The following is a 16,546-nucleotide window of genomic DNA, read 5'->3' as shown; positions in this document are numbered from 1 at the left end:
ACCTTTGTCAGCTGCGCTACTGCTTGACAGCTCTGCCCAGTACAAGATGCGACGAGGGGTGATTCGACAAATTGCTCCCATACAAATTTCAAATTGATTTTTAAACAGGTTTCCGGGCACCAAAATTCATGAAAATTTGGATTTCGGATATGGAGGAATTATCTCAACATCGCTAAACAAGCTATTTTTTCTCATAAGCCCGGTATCCGCAAAAAACGGGACACAGAAATACAGCTGTAAGATACATAAAAATTGCTCTAATGTGGCCTAATAACATCTTAAGATGTGTTCATTTAACCTACATAATTTCATGTGAATCGGTGCCATACTTTTTGTTGTAGCAATCAAAGAGTAGAATGTGCGCCATTGAATTTTGTACAACCCCTAGTAAGGTGGCCCACACTTATATGAAAAATAAAAATTTCGAAAAATGTCAAGTCCTGAATCAGTTGTTTTGGACTCCCATAATCTACGTTCAAAATTTAAGCAAAATCGATTAAGCCTAAGGGGGCGCTCAAAACACTTGAAGTTTGTGTGGGAAAACTCGACCAAAGTTTTCGAATTTTGCCGCTAGGTAGCGCTGTAAGCGTTCAATAAATAAACCATTTGGTATTATTGTAGGTGACAGTGTGCCAAACAACTTCGTCGAAGACCGCAAAGTGATCCGACGTCTGTGAAAAAAGTTATACCCTAGGCAAAGTGAGGCGAAGTATTGAGATTTTATTATTGATATTATTCCTTTACGTGTACTGGAAAATCAACAATAATGCTTTGCTCAATTTTGAACGTAGATTCTGGGAGTCCAAAACAACTGATTCAGGAGGTTTGGCATATTTCGAAATTTTTGTTTTTCATATAAGTGTGGGCCACTCTAGCCCCTAGTTTTGCTTGTCAGCGCTGTAACTTTTGAATTTGGCAAAGGAAGTGGCTGAAATTTTAAACACAAACCTCTCAATCTACATTGTTGCAAAGGCAAAATTTCAAAAAAATCGATGCACTATCAACAATTTTATAGTCGAAACATGTATTGGGACTGAACGTGATTTTAGCCCCTCAGACAGCAATAAGTCAGCACCCTTTATTGTTTCAATTGTACTATTGAAAGTACTATATCAATAATCGTCAAATTTTGTAGGCATAATATACACATAATCAACTACCTTCTGTGAAAATTTCATGAAAATTGGCAGATAAATTAAAAAGTTATGAGTAGGCAAACGTCGCACATGAAAAACACGAAAAATGTTCACTAACACTCCCCCCTATCAACACCAGTAGCTTTCAAACCAATGAATTACCTACATCGGCTGTTTTCCTACTCTCCGCATCGACCAATGTGGCGCTCGCTTCTATGCGCGAAAAATCGCTAAAAGTAAATCGCAAAAATATTGTATGGCGAATAGCATCTAAAGGCAAATTTATCGAAGTGGAATACATTATTCGACATTGGTCGGGCTCCATACAAAGGGGCAACCAAAACTCTCAAAAAACGAAATTGATATTTTTAAACTTTATTTCACCTTATAACAAGGTAATGTATTGTACCTTTATGATTCTTAATTAAAAGCATACCAGCTTTTGTATTTCAATGACATTTTCACTGCCAAAGTGGCCTAAGTCATAAAATTAAAAAATGAATTATTCGAAAAAGTAAAATAATAATACTTTGAGAATGGAATATATGTTTTAAGTTATCCAGCATATGAAAGCTTGTTATTGGACTGTTTGAATGCATGTATGGTGCAAAATTAATATGTCACAAAACTTTTCAAATTTTCATATATTGTACCTTAAAAATTTTGGTAATTTTTAAGTTAAAAAACGGTTCGTGTCGTCACGTGTCGCCGCAATTTCGAATAGTACATCTTAAACATCATGCTTAGAGCTGCCTAAAAACGTTTAAATATTTTGCAGAAATTTGCAGTTTTTCAAATTAGAGCTATTTAAAAAAGTCATGTTTTTTTCATATATTTTACGTTTTTTTTCATTTTTTACTGAAATAAAATTTATCTTTCCACATTTTTCACACGTTTTGAACAAACTTGATTGGATTTGATCGAAAGATGATCATTTATTTAAATTCGAATTGATTTTTTAACAAAAATCGCAAAAAATATGGGGTTTACTGATTTTAACCGTTTTTGAAATTATTGAAATTACGTAATTTTTGAATACCCCTTTTTAAACACTAAAAATACTATATAACATATCTAGGCAACCTATAACTTCGATTAAACACATAAAAAGAGTTTTGGCCGAACTTTATCTTTTTCCGACCATTGTGTGCCGGAGCAAATGTATTTCAGAAAATGGAAGTGTATTGCTAGGCTTGTAAAAACAAATAGAAAATAATGTTATTCTAAACTGCATGCTTTATTTAATCAGTATTATGTGGCCCTTCAATACATGCATTGATTTTAAAAATACGAATTACAGATGTGAAATAAAATTTTATATTCTGAATTTGTATTTTGTATGAGAACTTATTGGACACGGTGTACATATATCAAAGTCATTTTGAGGGAATATAACTGAACTATAAGGGGCTGTTCATAAACCACGTAGATCAAAATTTGGCCATCTCAGACCCCCCCTCCCCCCTCGTAGACTTTTGTCCATACAAAAAATTTAAAATTTGTATGGAGCGTAGACTTTTGCTAGACCCCCCCTCCCCCCAAAAAGTCTACGTGGTTTATGAACGGCCCCTAATTACCATCTTGAATATTGAAGCGATTATAATAATATTCTTTCGTGCTAAAAATTTTAAGTTTAGTTTTTTTGAAGTTCATTATATAAGTTATAAACGCTCAAAATTTCATTACGTTCGTTTCATTGAATCCGGAGATATAACAGTTCAAAGTTGGCTATCGAATAATTATGCCTTTTACCAGAATCGTTCTTACCTAATGTAGAATTGCCCGATCTTTCTCAAATTTAGACCATTGATAGACAACTAGTTGATCAACTTTCAGTAGAAATTTGAAATTGTTTTATGCACTTTTCGAAAAGTCACAGCTAGTTGACCATTTTTTGAAAACCTAATAATTTGCCTGTCCCGATCATGATGTCTATACCTTGTATGTATATAGAGATTTTTTTCGGCAGCTTTTTTTCGTCATGTGGTGTTTTTTTTTAAAACTGTTCAACTCAAAGTGGGCTTCAAAACTTTCTCAACCAAACTGAAGTATGAATTTTTCAGGCAATTTGGCCGACAGAAACGCGTCATGGCGAAGAAAACAAAACTGCCGAAAAGTGAAGAATAGGGTATCGCGCCACTTGAGCGGTGGCTTCTATATTCGTCTGTTTTCCACTATAACTCAGTCAATTTTGAATCAATTGACTTGAAATGTTGTACACGGGTAGATACTATACCTATCTCATCACATTCCAAAAGTTGTGTCAATTGGTTCAAATTTGACTGAGTTATAGCGGAAAACAGACGAATATAGAAGCCACCCAAGTGGCGCGATTCCCTATTTTAATTTTCATTTTCGAACAATCATAGCTCAACAAATTAAAAACAAACATTGCTAAATTGTTCATAGGCCACAAATCATATGAAAAATATAAACAGGTTACTCCTCTAGTCCCAAGACTATAAAAGTAAAAAAACCAATATATATACAAACTTGTTGTACCTTAGCTCACTTAACCCCTTCAACGTAATTTTACAAAAATTCAATAGCTTACAATCGATAAAAAGAAATTGAAAATCGGTCAACTGGTTCAAAAGTTATGATTATTGAATACAGTTGACTCTCTTGGTTGGAAAATGCCATACAACTGTCATTTGGTTGTGTTAGTTTTACTGCCCCTTGCAAGAAATGTTGCCGGTATTTTACAATAATTAATAATAATATTGAAGGTTTATTTTCACGGACGGAGCTTGTACTGGGGAAATGAAAAAAAAAATCTGGGAAATGACATGTCATTTTTTTTTCATGACATTTCCGTGGCGGTCTACAATCCTGCTCTCTACATCATTACTGCTTATGCATACATTTTTTTTATTCTTCAATCACTTAACCTAATTTACAGCTCTTTTGTCCACTAGGGCACTGCGTGAGCGATTCCAATTGGCACTTACACTTTGTACAGCGCCTAAATGTATTCTATTCTTAGTCTGCTATATCGAACTAGTTGCCTTTGCGCTGCTGTCACTTTTCTACCCTGTCCATGGTAGAATGATGAGCACGAGAATGTTGATGTGTGGCTCCTGTTCCTTTACCAGTCCATTATGAGTTGCCATTAGCCGATATCCAGGTTTCTGGGTCGGTTGGAGCATATGCTCTGAAGAGGGTCAAGTGCCAGCCGCTCTCGGAGGGAAGAGCAACTGACGAAAAATTGCAAGTGCTGAGGCTGAAGTGAACGTGTTGTTGCCACTTCGTTACGGGCCCCGGCAAGTCTGCATACATTAGAAACAAATCGTTTGCTTCTCATAAGTGGTTGATTGAGTTCAAAATGTGCGGTTCGCTGATTTATGATTTGCTGATGGCATCCCTCTAGGAGCTTCTGGGATTTTCTCACAAATTCATTCTGCAGCTATGAAATTTCTCCAAGAATTCCTGTATTCCTCCAGAAATTTCTTCCGAGTCGTCTCTAGCAATTCGTTCCGGACTTCCTGCAGGAGTTTCCTTTAGGATTTCTCCAAAAAAAATTAGGATTTCTTCAGGCGCTCCCTCCGTGGTGTTTCCAAAAAAATATTCTTGGATTCCTCTAGGAGGAGTTCCTTCTGTGATTTTTCGGGAAGCTCCATCTGATATTTTTCTTGGCGTTTCTTCAGAAGTACCATCTGAGGTTCTGCCAGGATTCTTTGTAAGATGTCTACTGTGACTTAAACAGATTTCCTCCGGGATTTACCCAGAAGTTTTGAGAATCCTTCATGATTTTTTTTTCCGAGATTCCTTCCGAATGTTTTGCCAATAATGTTCCAGGAATTCCTTCCGAGATTCACCTAATAGTTTCTTTTGGAATGTCTTTTCGGAAGTTTATTTCGGGATTTCCAGAAGGAATTCCTGGAAATTGGAATCCCGGAAGGAGCTATTGGTGGAAACGTAGAAGAAATTCGAGGAAGAATTCCTTACAAAGGCTCTGTCTGTAATTACCTCTCCCCGCGTAGACTTTCGTCTATACAAAATTTTGGAAATTTATATGGAGCATACACTTTGGTCAAACCAACCTCCCGTTTCCCTTTAAGAGTATGGAATTTATGAACGGGTCCAACGCTAAGCCCGATAAAGAATTTTTTCATAGATCTCCGGTCGAAACCTCATAAGAACTCTTAGAGTAATTCCATAAACTCATGAAAGATTTCCATTTGAGGAATATCTGGAAGAGTTCCAGAATTTACTTCCGGAGGAATATCTAAAGGATCTGCGGAAAATCCAAGGGGAACTCCAGGAAAAATCTAGAAAACATCCTAGGACAATCCTGGATGGCGTTCCTGAAATACAAAAACCGGAAACCAAAACTGAAAGAATCCCGAAAAAAGTTCCCGAAGGAATTCTGGAAGAAGCATGTGGAGGATTCCCGGAAACCAGAAGGAGTTTCTAACGGAATCCCAGAAGGGATTCACGAAAAAGGTTCCTGGAGAAATCCCGGAAAAGATTCTTGCCGTAATCTCGGAAGGATTTCCTGGAAGAATCCCAGGAAGAATTCCAGGATGAATCCCGGAAAGAGATCCTGAATTTAGTTCCTGAACGAATTGCGGAAGAAATTTTTAGGAAAATATCGGAAAAAGTTTTTGGAGGATTTCCGGAAGGAGCTCCAAGAGGGATCCCAGAAGAAGTTCCCAAAGAATTCCCGGCCTCTGGTGAGAGGACGTTTTTGACATCCATATCCCTTTCGTAACGAACCAGCACAATTGTGCTGTTGAGTGATAACAGTTTTGCGTATATTTCAACTGTTCAGTCTTTGTTTTATGTGATGTAAACTGTTTCAATAATTCAGCCATTACTTATACTCGTATGTGTATAAGCAAACTTTTGTTTACGTTGTCTCTAAGATTTACCACAACAAATTAAACAAAAAGTGGACAAAAGCCGTAAAACGTGGAAAAGTTTTATCAGTCGCATATTTTTCATTGAGGTTAGGTTGTCAAAGCTAGAAATCGAAAGACAAAGAGTAGTTCTTTAAAATGAGGACAAATAATTGTTGTTTTGTTGGGAAATCTAAGAGTTCTGGAGAGCCAAAGTTAAGCCATTTGTATGAAGATTTCATTTTATTTTTGCGCTGTGCCCTGAAAGGGATATGCTTGGCGTTATATTTTCAAAGGTTTATAAATTGAATCATTCAATGCTCCTATGCCATCGTTAGATTAGGGTCTCGACTATTTTTTTTTTTTTTTTTTGAGGCTTTAAATTTATTAATTTTAATTCATTCGCCTCCAACTCGACTAATTTATCTAGTGGATAAATGCGAGGTTTATCGGTTAGAAGAATGTCTTTGAAAACTTTTGCATTTTTTTTATGTGCCATACTGTATTTCGCATGGAAATCCTAAAAGAGTCCTGTAGAATTCCTTAAGAAAATTTGCAGGAATTTTGGAAGGAGTTCCTGAAGGAATCCGGAATGAATTTCTGAAGCAATCTGGGAAAGAGTTTAGCCTGGAAGCATAGGCGCCAACTAAGGGAGGGGGGAGGGGGGGAGGGTTGGCAAGCATAGTTTTGCAAGTTTTTCTAATTTTCCAAAATCAATTTACATACATACATACAGTAGTATACATAATCAATCTTCTACATGATTCATTTCCAATAGTAATAGTAACATTGAATTCAAACTTAAGCCGACCCTGCAGAATACAATGCAACAACGATCCAATCGTACTAATCACACCGCAAAGTTTTAGTCACGAACCTGATCAACCTGTGCTACCGCTGCAGCACACATTCGTGCGCCATCATCCACCCATCCACTCCACCACCAGTCCGTTGTTGCCATTTCGCGAAACAGAGAACCTAACCACGCCCCTTAGTGGCACGTCGAGGGCAAAAATTAAAATAAACTGCCCTGCTGCATGCTGCTGACTGCAGGAGAGTAACGACAAAATAACCAATCGGGCTTCACGATTACTAACTATAAACCAGCTACCGACCTGCTGAATGAGAACTGCATACATTTTCTCGTTGTTCTTGTCAGCTACTCTGCTGCACGGACGCCATGAACGGCAGCAACGGCAGTCAACGACGATGAGATGCCTCAGGAGTGTTGAAACGTTTCTCCCGGGCAAAGGTGGGCCCGAGTGGTTTAAGTAATTATAATAATTGCTAAATTGTCAGATTTGTTTCTTGGAAAGCAATTATTTTCTTCTTTCCTATATTCCGCTCTTCGGTTCGGTTGGGTCATGTTGATATCATTTGCATCGTGTCCTTCTAAAATCAATCCAACGAAATTATACGGAACTTGTTATTTGCATACAAGGCACGTTTAGTCCGGAAAATTTTCAATAACTGAGCCGTCGCGTCGATAGTTGCCCCGTCGACTACGAAGGGCGTATAGGGGACGTTTATTCAAATTTTTGCTACCGCACTTGACAATCTTCCTGATGGACCGTCATTTCCTATTGCTATTAACCGCGTGATTCTTCTCTCTACTTACAGCAAAGTGCCTGCCTATCTGAATGTGGTGGACATTGCCGGTCTGGTCAAGGGTGCCGCCGAAGGACAGGGTCTGGGCAATGCATTCCTCTCACACATTAACGCGTGCGATGCCATCTTCCATCTGTGTCGTAAGTATCTATTAGACAGTGCATAATTGGGATCATTTATAAAAATATTTTTTGAAATTAAGCTGAAACTCTTAGAGAATTGTTGGTTAACAGTAGATCTTGAGAAATAAGAGCATCTCTAGTGATTTCTAGAAAGAATTTCCAGATTTTTAGGGAAAAAAATCATGTATTTTCTGAATGTTGTGTTATGAAAATCCTTCAGAGAATATCAGACTTGAGTTTGAGCTTCCCAAGTAACACAATTTGTTATAATGTATAATAGTTTAAAATTCACGTTTCAGACTCAATCAGATGTATTTTGCTTGTATTTTTAACTTGATATCAAGCACTTATAATCTCAAAACAGCGCAAAAAATGGCGGCTTATAAAACATCTTTATAGTTTTATAAGATGTATCCTAATACATATATAATAGTGTGGGTCATCGGAACCGTTTTCTCAGATCAAAGCTTTTTTGATTCCATTTCGGGTCCTGAGTATCTGTGCAAAATTTGAGCACGATCGGTTGCTTCTACACTTTGAGCATTGCAATTAAAATTTGTATGGGATTTTGTATGGGAAAACATACTTTTTTGCATTTTTGTCATAAGTTGAAAACATTTGTCTGAAACTTTTTAACCGATACTGTAAAATGAAAGCCTAGGATGTTCTTAAAAACTTTGTTGAAGACCGCAAAGCGATCTGATGCGTGTGAAAATAGTTATAACCAACGAACCGCATGCATGTGTTTATGGTTTAAATAACATGTAAAGGATTAACAATAGCAACAAAATCATGCTGTTTCGGCAAGCAATGCCAACGCTATAACATTTTTCATAAGCATCAGATCACTTCGCGGTCCTCGACAAAGTTTTACAGGACACCCGAGGCTACGTTTTTACTTTATCGGTTACATGGTTTTAGAAAAATATGAGCTTGTTATGAGGGAAATGGAAAAAAGTGTGTTTTCCCATGCAAAACCTCATACAAACTTCAAACGCGATGCACAAAACGTAGACATAACCGATGGTGCCCAAATTTTGCACACTTATTTGGGTCCTAAAATAGGCTCAAAAAACTTCGATCTGATGGGATACCATTGAATTTTTCATTTTTCCATATAACGATGACTCACTAATATATAACACTAATAATGACGTTCCAACTTAAGGCGAAACTGGAAGCATTTCCTCACTTTTTGGTTTTTGATTTTTTATTAAATAACGAAGCAATATTTTCAAAATCGGTTTTCGTGCACATGTAGAGTATGGATCAAGGTATCTCCTGATTTTTTTTGTAGTGGAAAATGTTTTTCGTTTTTGCAGAAACCATTTTTGAGCAAAATTTTACGAAAAAATGATTTCTGCAAAAATGGAAAACATTTTCCACCTCAAAAAAATTCAGAAGATACCTTGATCCATACTCTACATGTGCACGAAAACCGATTTTGAAAATATTGCTTCGTTATTTAATAAAAAATCAAAAACCGAAAAAATGAGAAAATGCTTCCAGTTTCGCCTATATATTGACAAGGTATTATCACGTCAACTTTTAGTAACAGATGCTTGCAAAACGCATATATAGTAGGGTATTGGTTCCCTTATTAAGCATGTAGCTCCCATTTTCATCCTACGAAAAACAAAGAATTTAAGCACTGTTTGTTTTGTTTCTCATTTTTGTATTTTTTGTTAGAAGTGAGCACCCATGAAAACATAAAGAACGGAACCAATCGGAGCCGTAATCGCTTGTTTTCGAATAGGATGAATATGGGAGCGTGAGATTACTGATGGAACACATACCCTACAATCAAATTTTACATTGCAATATAATTATTTTAATGACATCCCTGCCCTTCGGTTCAGAAAGGGGTATGGGCGCGTTCTGCCAACTTGGTCGAGGCAGATTTCATGTGAGAACAAGTTGCATACGGACATTCAAAAGTGCCTGAACGAAAGATGCTGCTTGTGAGGATCACTTGAAGATCGGATGGAAGATCATTCTTTTTTTTTTTAGAATATTCGCGTTCGTCTATGTGTTGCTCTTCGTGTTCGTATATTTTAAGTTTCATCTTCAACTGAGTTTCATGAACGCTGCTAGTCAGCAGGGATGATCTTCGCATCTGCATCCGTTGAACCATTCTGAATGGCCGTCGTGAAAGTATCACCAAAAGCGCTACTAACATTTCTTTTATATTTTCATGTATCTGAGTATCATGAGTGATAGCAGTAAGCAGGGATAGCAGTGAAAAATGGAAGTAATGCAGTACAACGGTGGTGCGATGCTGGTTAAAAATTTCGCTGGAGATGAGCATTAGGGTGCCAATGAAAATCGAATTTTCGAATTTCAAAAACGGGTAGTGCTCAAAAGTTTCGTCTCATCAAAAAAAGTCACCATGCAAAATTTCAGCTCAATCGGACTTCGCTAAGGGGTGGCCCAAAGCGGTCAAAGTTTGGCTGTTTTGAAACACGAAAAATATCCCAAGGTAGGGGTACATGAAAATTTCGAAATCGAAAATTTTTTTTTGATGCCAAATGCCTTAAAAGTGCATGAAACGTCGAGATCTGGTGTTATCTCAAAAATTTTTTTTTGGAAAAAAATTGACTTTTTGGACTTAGAAAATTTTTGAGTTGGGGGAGTGAAATGAATTTGAAATGGAGGATTTGAATTTAGTTGCTGAAATATTCAAAGCAATAGTACTGGAACATGTCTTATATCATCGTTGGCAACTACTAGCATATTATATATCATATATCGTTAGGGTGGTTCACTTATTTTGCATTAGGGTGGTCCTTTTTGTAGAAAAATTAAAAAAAAAAGATAATAGTAATAAAAAATCTCATATAACTGTAAGTCATTTTCAATGTTGAATATATATAATATTTCATTAGGGTGGCTCATTTATTTTTATTTAGGGTGGTTCTTTGAGATGTAAATTAAGAACAAAAAAATATTTCCAGAAAACTTACCAGTCATATTTTTGTATAGTTTAAAACCATGATCCTTTATTGGCATGTAACACTTTGTTAAGATATTCCTAGACCAACATGTGAAAAGGGCGTAACAACCATTGCGAATTTCGGCTTCTCCTGTCCCTCCCGGGCATATCCCCAATTATTCAAGAAATCTTTTATTTTCTTTTTAAAATTTTGAATCTTTTTTTTTGAGTGCTTCACTTATTTTGCATAAGGGTGGTCCCTTTTGTAGAGGAACAAATAAAAAAAACCATAATAGTATTTGTATTGTATTTTCCGTTAGGGTTGTTTTTTTTGGAAATTAAGATCAAAAAATACTTCCCGAAAATTCAACCAGGTAATCTTTTTCGTATAGCTTCAAGCCATGATTTTCTATAAATCTTTCGGTGACTTATCAATAATGAGATATTCTCTAATTATTATCTCTCCTCTCGTTCTATTTCATTAATCACGGCATCAATATAGTGATTAAAACCGATTTCTATCTACAGAATTAAATATTGTGGTACGGACTACCAAAGGGATTTATTTACTAGAGAGGTTCATCTCATTGTAAGATTTTAAAAAGTTTTGTGAGACCAAATTCAAATACTCGGGTAAATATTTATTCAGCTGTTTCTATGAGGAAGAAGAGTTAAGTTTGAAGAGTAGAACTGTTTCTTGAACCCCTAAGATGGGGAAGTTTTTCATTAATGCGGTATTGGCAGATATAATTTACTTTTGCAATGGTCAAGGCCAAGCATGTCCGTACTGAGCGGATGAAATTTATGCTCTTTTGATTTACACCACCAAAATTATCGTATTCATGCAATCTTCCTACACTGAGCGAAAAATTCACTTCAATTTCACGGGAAATCATAAGTAGATTTTTTCCATCTAACTAAACATTTGAAACTTACATGATTGGTTAGTGAAAATATTCCACTGGAAAAATCCAATAGCATTTAAGTGCAATTTTTCACTACAAAATTTAATAATATTTTAGTAAATTTTCAGTATATTTGGAACAACTTTTGGCCATTTTTGTTTTCGTTTTGTCTATTTCGAGATTATTAAAAAAAATTGGTTTGTCTCGTTTTATCGGAGACCCCCAAACGGTTCCCTAGTAAGGATGGAAACATAAAAATCACAGAACATATTGCCATCATCACACTCATGCTTGGTTCGTTAGTGATGGCTGACAATAATTCGCTTCATTTTTCATACATTAGACTTCAGTAAAACCCACTAGAAAATCATATACATTTTACAATACAATACAGTACCAAATTTTCAATAGCTTTTCTTTGGAGTTTCACTTAGTTTTCAAGCGAATTTTACTTAATTCATTTGAACTCACTGAAAACATCATTTTTGAACGGTTACTTGAGTTTTTCCAGTGAAACTAAAATGTATTTTCCTCTCAGTGTATCTTAACTGATAGAAGGATGTTGAAATAATTTAAATGTCTTTTCGAACTGTCAAAAAACCGCACCGCAGTACCACACTGAGCACACGGAGAGAATTTCACTCGGGTGAATTTTAACGCTCCGTGCGGAACTGCGTTGAGGTTTTTTGACAGTTCGAAAAGACATTTAAATTATTTCAACATCCTTCTATCAGTTAAGATAGGAAGATTGATTGAATACGATAATTTTGGTGGTGTAAATCAATAGAGCATTAATTTCATCCGCTCAGTACGGACACGCTTGGCCATGACCATTGCAAAAGTAAATTATATCTGCAAATACCGCATTAATGAAAAACTTCCCCATCTTAGGGGTTCAAGAAACAGTTCTACTCTTCAAACTAAACTCTTCTTCCTCAAAGAAACAGCTGAATAAATGTTTACTCGAGTTTTTGAATTTAGTCTCACAAAACTTTTCAAAATCTTACAATGAGACGAACCTCTCTAGTAAATAAATCTCTTTGGTAGTCCGTACCACAATATTTAATTCTGTAAATCGGTTTTAATCACTATATTGATGCCGTGATTAATGAAATAGAACGAGAGGAAAGATAATAATTAGAGAATAACTCATTATAGATAAGTCACCGAAAGATGTGTAGGAAATCATGGCTTGAAGCTATACGAAAAAGATTACCTAGTTGAATTTTCTCGAAGTATTTTTTGATCTTAATTTCCAAAAAAAAACAACCCTAACGGAAAATACAATACAAATACTATTATCGTTTTTTTATTTAATTTTCTACAAAAAGGACCACCCTTTTGCAAAATAAGTGAAGCACCAAAAAAAAAAAAGATTCAAAATTAAAAAAAGAAAATAAAAGATTTTATGAATAGTTGGGGATATGCCCGGGAGGGACAGGAGAAGCAGAAAATCGCAATGGTTGTTACGCCCTTTCCACATGTTGGTCTAGGAATATCTTAATAAAGTGTTACATGCCAATAAAGGATCATGGTTTTAAACTATACAAAAATATGACTGGTAAGTTTTCTGGAAATATTTTCTTGTTCTTAATTTCCATCTCAAAGAACCACCCTAATTAAAAATAAATGAGCCACCCTAATGAAATATTATATATATTCAACATTGAAAATGACTTACAGTTATATGAGATTTTTTATTACTATTATCTTTTTTTTAATTTTTCTACAAAAAGGACCACCCTAATGCAAAATAAGTGAACCACCCTAACGATATATGATATATAATATGCTAGCAGTTGCCAACGATGATATAAGACATGTTCCAGTACTATTGCTTTGAATATTTCAGCAACTAAATTCAAATCCTCCATTTCAAATTCATTTCACTCCCCCAACTCAAAAATTTTCTAAGTCCAAAAAGTCAATTTTTTTCCAAAAAAAATTTTTTGAGATAACACCAGATCTCGACGTTTCATGCACTTTTAAGGCATTTGGCATCAAAAAAAATTTTTCGATTTCGAAATTTTCATGTACCCCTACCTTGGGATATTTTTCGTGTTTCAAAACAGCCAAACTTTGACCGCTTTGGGCCACCCCTTAGCGAAGTCCGATTGAGCTGAAATTTTGCATGGGGACTTTTTTTGAGGAGACGAAACTTTTGAGCACTACCCGTTTTTGAAATTCGATGGTCAAATTTTTCCCATACATTCCATTGGCACCCTAAATGAGCATTGTTTGTACTCAGCCATGTCTAAGACGTGCTCCGAAGTCTCAGGAAAGGAAGCATGCATAAAGCACTAATCTACAAAATCCCGGGAAAAAGTTGAAACACCTTCTTTCACGTGGAAATCCAGCGGTAGACAAGAGGTAGATATGGACGGATGTTCGTTGGAATTGGAAGGACATTGGTAATGACAGCCGAATTTAAGAAAGCGACGAAGCGATTGTAGCAGGAGATGGTGAAGTTGGACTACGAAGACGATTTGCTAGAAACCGCAGGCAGCAAATGACATAGGCTTATCGTATTTCGATGGAGATGGCGATGAGGACGAAGTAGCATTCCAAGAACATAACCAAAATTTAATCACAACTACCTACCACAAAAAAACAACACGATCGAACGAAAATAGGAAAGAGCAACCCAGCAAAACCAGTATGTATGTTCAAAACGCTTACCCCAAACAAGCGACCCCAAGGTAAATTACGTTGACCATTTAACTAACAACACATTCTCTTACAGCTCAATACACCACATCGATTTCCCACCTTTCCCAATCCTTAAGGCCACGCAAAACTTAAAAGCCGCAGAGCTAAAGAGGTTGCTATGCCTACTCCCAAATTCAAAGGTGTATTATGGACAATGCAAGTTCTCGGACTTGCATTGGAGACTTGGCCCTATGACCCCCTTGTGCATCAATAAAATTAAAAAAAAAAAAAATAAAATAAAATAAAATTATTTTAATGACATCCAGCTAGCAGAAAACATTTGGCCGGGGTTCTGCTAAACCGAACTAAAGACCATTTTTTGAAAAATTAAGTTTTCCTTACCATTAGACGAAGAAAATGATGATCTTCCTGCCATGTAAAAATCCAGTAATTCTGACAGCTCTTCATAGAGTAAATTCAAAATTTCAGTTTGGCAGAAGATAGAAAAAATAAAATTGCATCCAACCAGAGTGAACTGTTAACCATTCCATAGAATCAGCGCATCATTTTATTTCTGGTCCAGATGATGAATTACTTCTGGTTCTCCTCATCCCCGTCAGATTTCTAACTTCTTACCAACTCATAGTAACAATCTGTGAGGGATTTGAACACGTTATCAGAAATACGGAAGTAGGAGGATCCAATCATATTTCGATGGCGCTGATCGCCATTTTTTCAAATCACATTCTGCCAGACCGAACCAAATCCACTTCATCTTAGAATCGATTTGTTCTCAACAATACAAACACGAACTGGTTTTGAATACCTGCGTTATGTTGATACACTTCATACTGATAATTTAACACAAGAGCCGTCATTGAACAACAAGGCTAATAATAGGGTAGGTAATCAAAATTTGAACCAAATTGAGGCTTTCTGAAGCAGTGCTAATTTTAAGTGATTTTTTCTCCCACATGGAAATAATTTACTACGGCAAAATCGTATGTACATGAAAGCCACGGGTATAAGCTTTCTGTTAAATGGTAAAAAGTTTGTATTTGCAACGAATTTCATTGAAATATTTGATTTTTCATCAACAATGATTTTAATCTTAATTTGAACCATCGTAATCATAATTTGGCGGCAGCAGCTCGAGCAACTCACAAAACAGCCAATTCCATGCTAAGCAATGAAAAATCACATGAATCTGCTAATTCTCATACCTCTTTTTCATTAGGCAGTGGAATCTCAACTCAGAATGTTCGAAATTCTTTAGGAATTTGGAAACTAAATTTGGATTTTTTTCATCCCCCAAGAGTAAACAAAGCAACCACTAGCGCAATCTACAGGCCAACACTAGAAGCTCACCCCCGTTTACTAGTTCAAATTTAGATTACAAATAGTTCAACTTAAGATAACATTCTCCAAGTAAGAATCACTTAAATTTGATAATTTTATGACATATAATGCGGAATATTATTCGGTTGGTCGATTCTACGATAAATAAGCTTGCATTTGACGTGTTCACATATTGCGTGTGATACAATGCATGAGCTGTACGAGTGCACCGAAAATGTGCTTTCTCTGGGGGGAAATGGGTGAAATCACAGTGATTTTTCAATTGCCTGTTTTCCATGACAAAAACGATTTTTTCAATGCTTTTAAAGTCCATGTTATCAGGTTATATTACGGAAAGCTGTTTAACATATTTTTCGGAACAATATTTGCCTAAAAAGTACGTCGTTTTAATGAATTTCGAAATGGTTCAAATTAAGATTACAATTTGACTAGTTCAAAGTTTGATTTCTTACCCTACTTATAAAGCTTGAACAAACATCAAGCACTTGGTTCGCTTTAGCTGATCGAAAAATGGCGTTTTCACAAAAACCACCTTCGAGAAGAATGTTCAGAACTTGATTAAGACTTAACAACCCAGCTTCAACTAGGTAAAATGACCTAGAGGGAACGCACTCGGCTATCACTCAAATGATCCAAGTTCGGATATCATTCATATATTTGAAAACTTTTTTCTACTTGGTGCACTTTGACAGAACATTTTCATGGTTTTCTTCGACCAGCATAAATTTGAAGTACACAAATTACTGCACTGTCGCATCTCAGGACAAGCAACGACTTCATTTGACATAATCACTCTTGCTCTGTGCCTGCACAAAAAAAAAAAAAAAAAAAAAGCATGGGTGGAAAAGGCTGAGATGGGAAAGCTTCCGCCTTTCATAGTTTAAACTACAGTCGAACCTCCATGAGTCGATGTTCCTTGACTCGATATCGACTCATGGAGGTAAACTATTCCATACTCTGTTCCACTACTCGATATTTTCTTGAGTCGATGGTC

The 16,546-nt window shown here is 36.0% G+C and overlaps 1 protein-coding gene across 1 annotated transcript in view; it reads left to right on the top strand.

Moving 5' to 3' along the window:
• The window catches only part of LOC109402212 (obg-like ATPase 1), a 106,715-nt gene that overhangs the window by 49,214 nt on the left and 40,955 nt on the right, over positions 1 to 16,546 (top strand). The window contains exon 4 of the mRNA XM_019674844.3: positions 7,598 to 7,725. Coding sequence (XP_019530389.1) covers positions 7,598 to 7,725 — 128 coding nt within the window. The remainder of the gene's footprint in view (positions 1 to 7,597; positions 7,726 to 16,546) is intronic.

This window comes from Aedes albopictus, chromosome 1 (genome assembly GCF_035046485.1).
Source record: "Aedes albopictus strain Foshan chromosome 1, AalbF5, whole genome shotgun sequence".
In the NCBI taxonomy this organism is placed as follows: Eukaryota; Metazoa; Arthropoda; class Insecta; order Diptera; family Culicidae; genus Aedes; species Aedes albopictus.
This window is presented reverse-complemented; position numbering and strand designations above follow the sequence as displayed.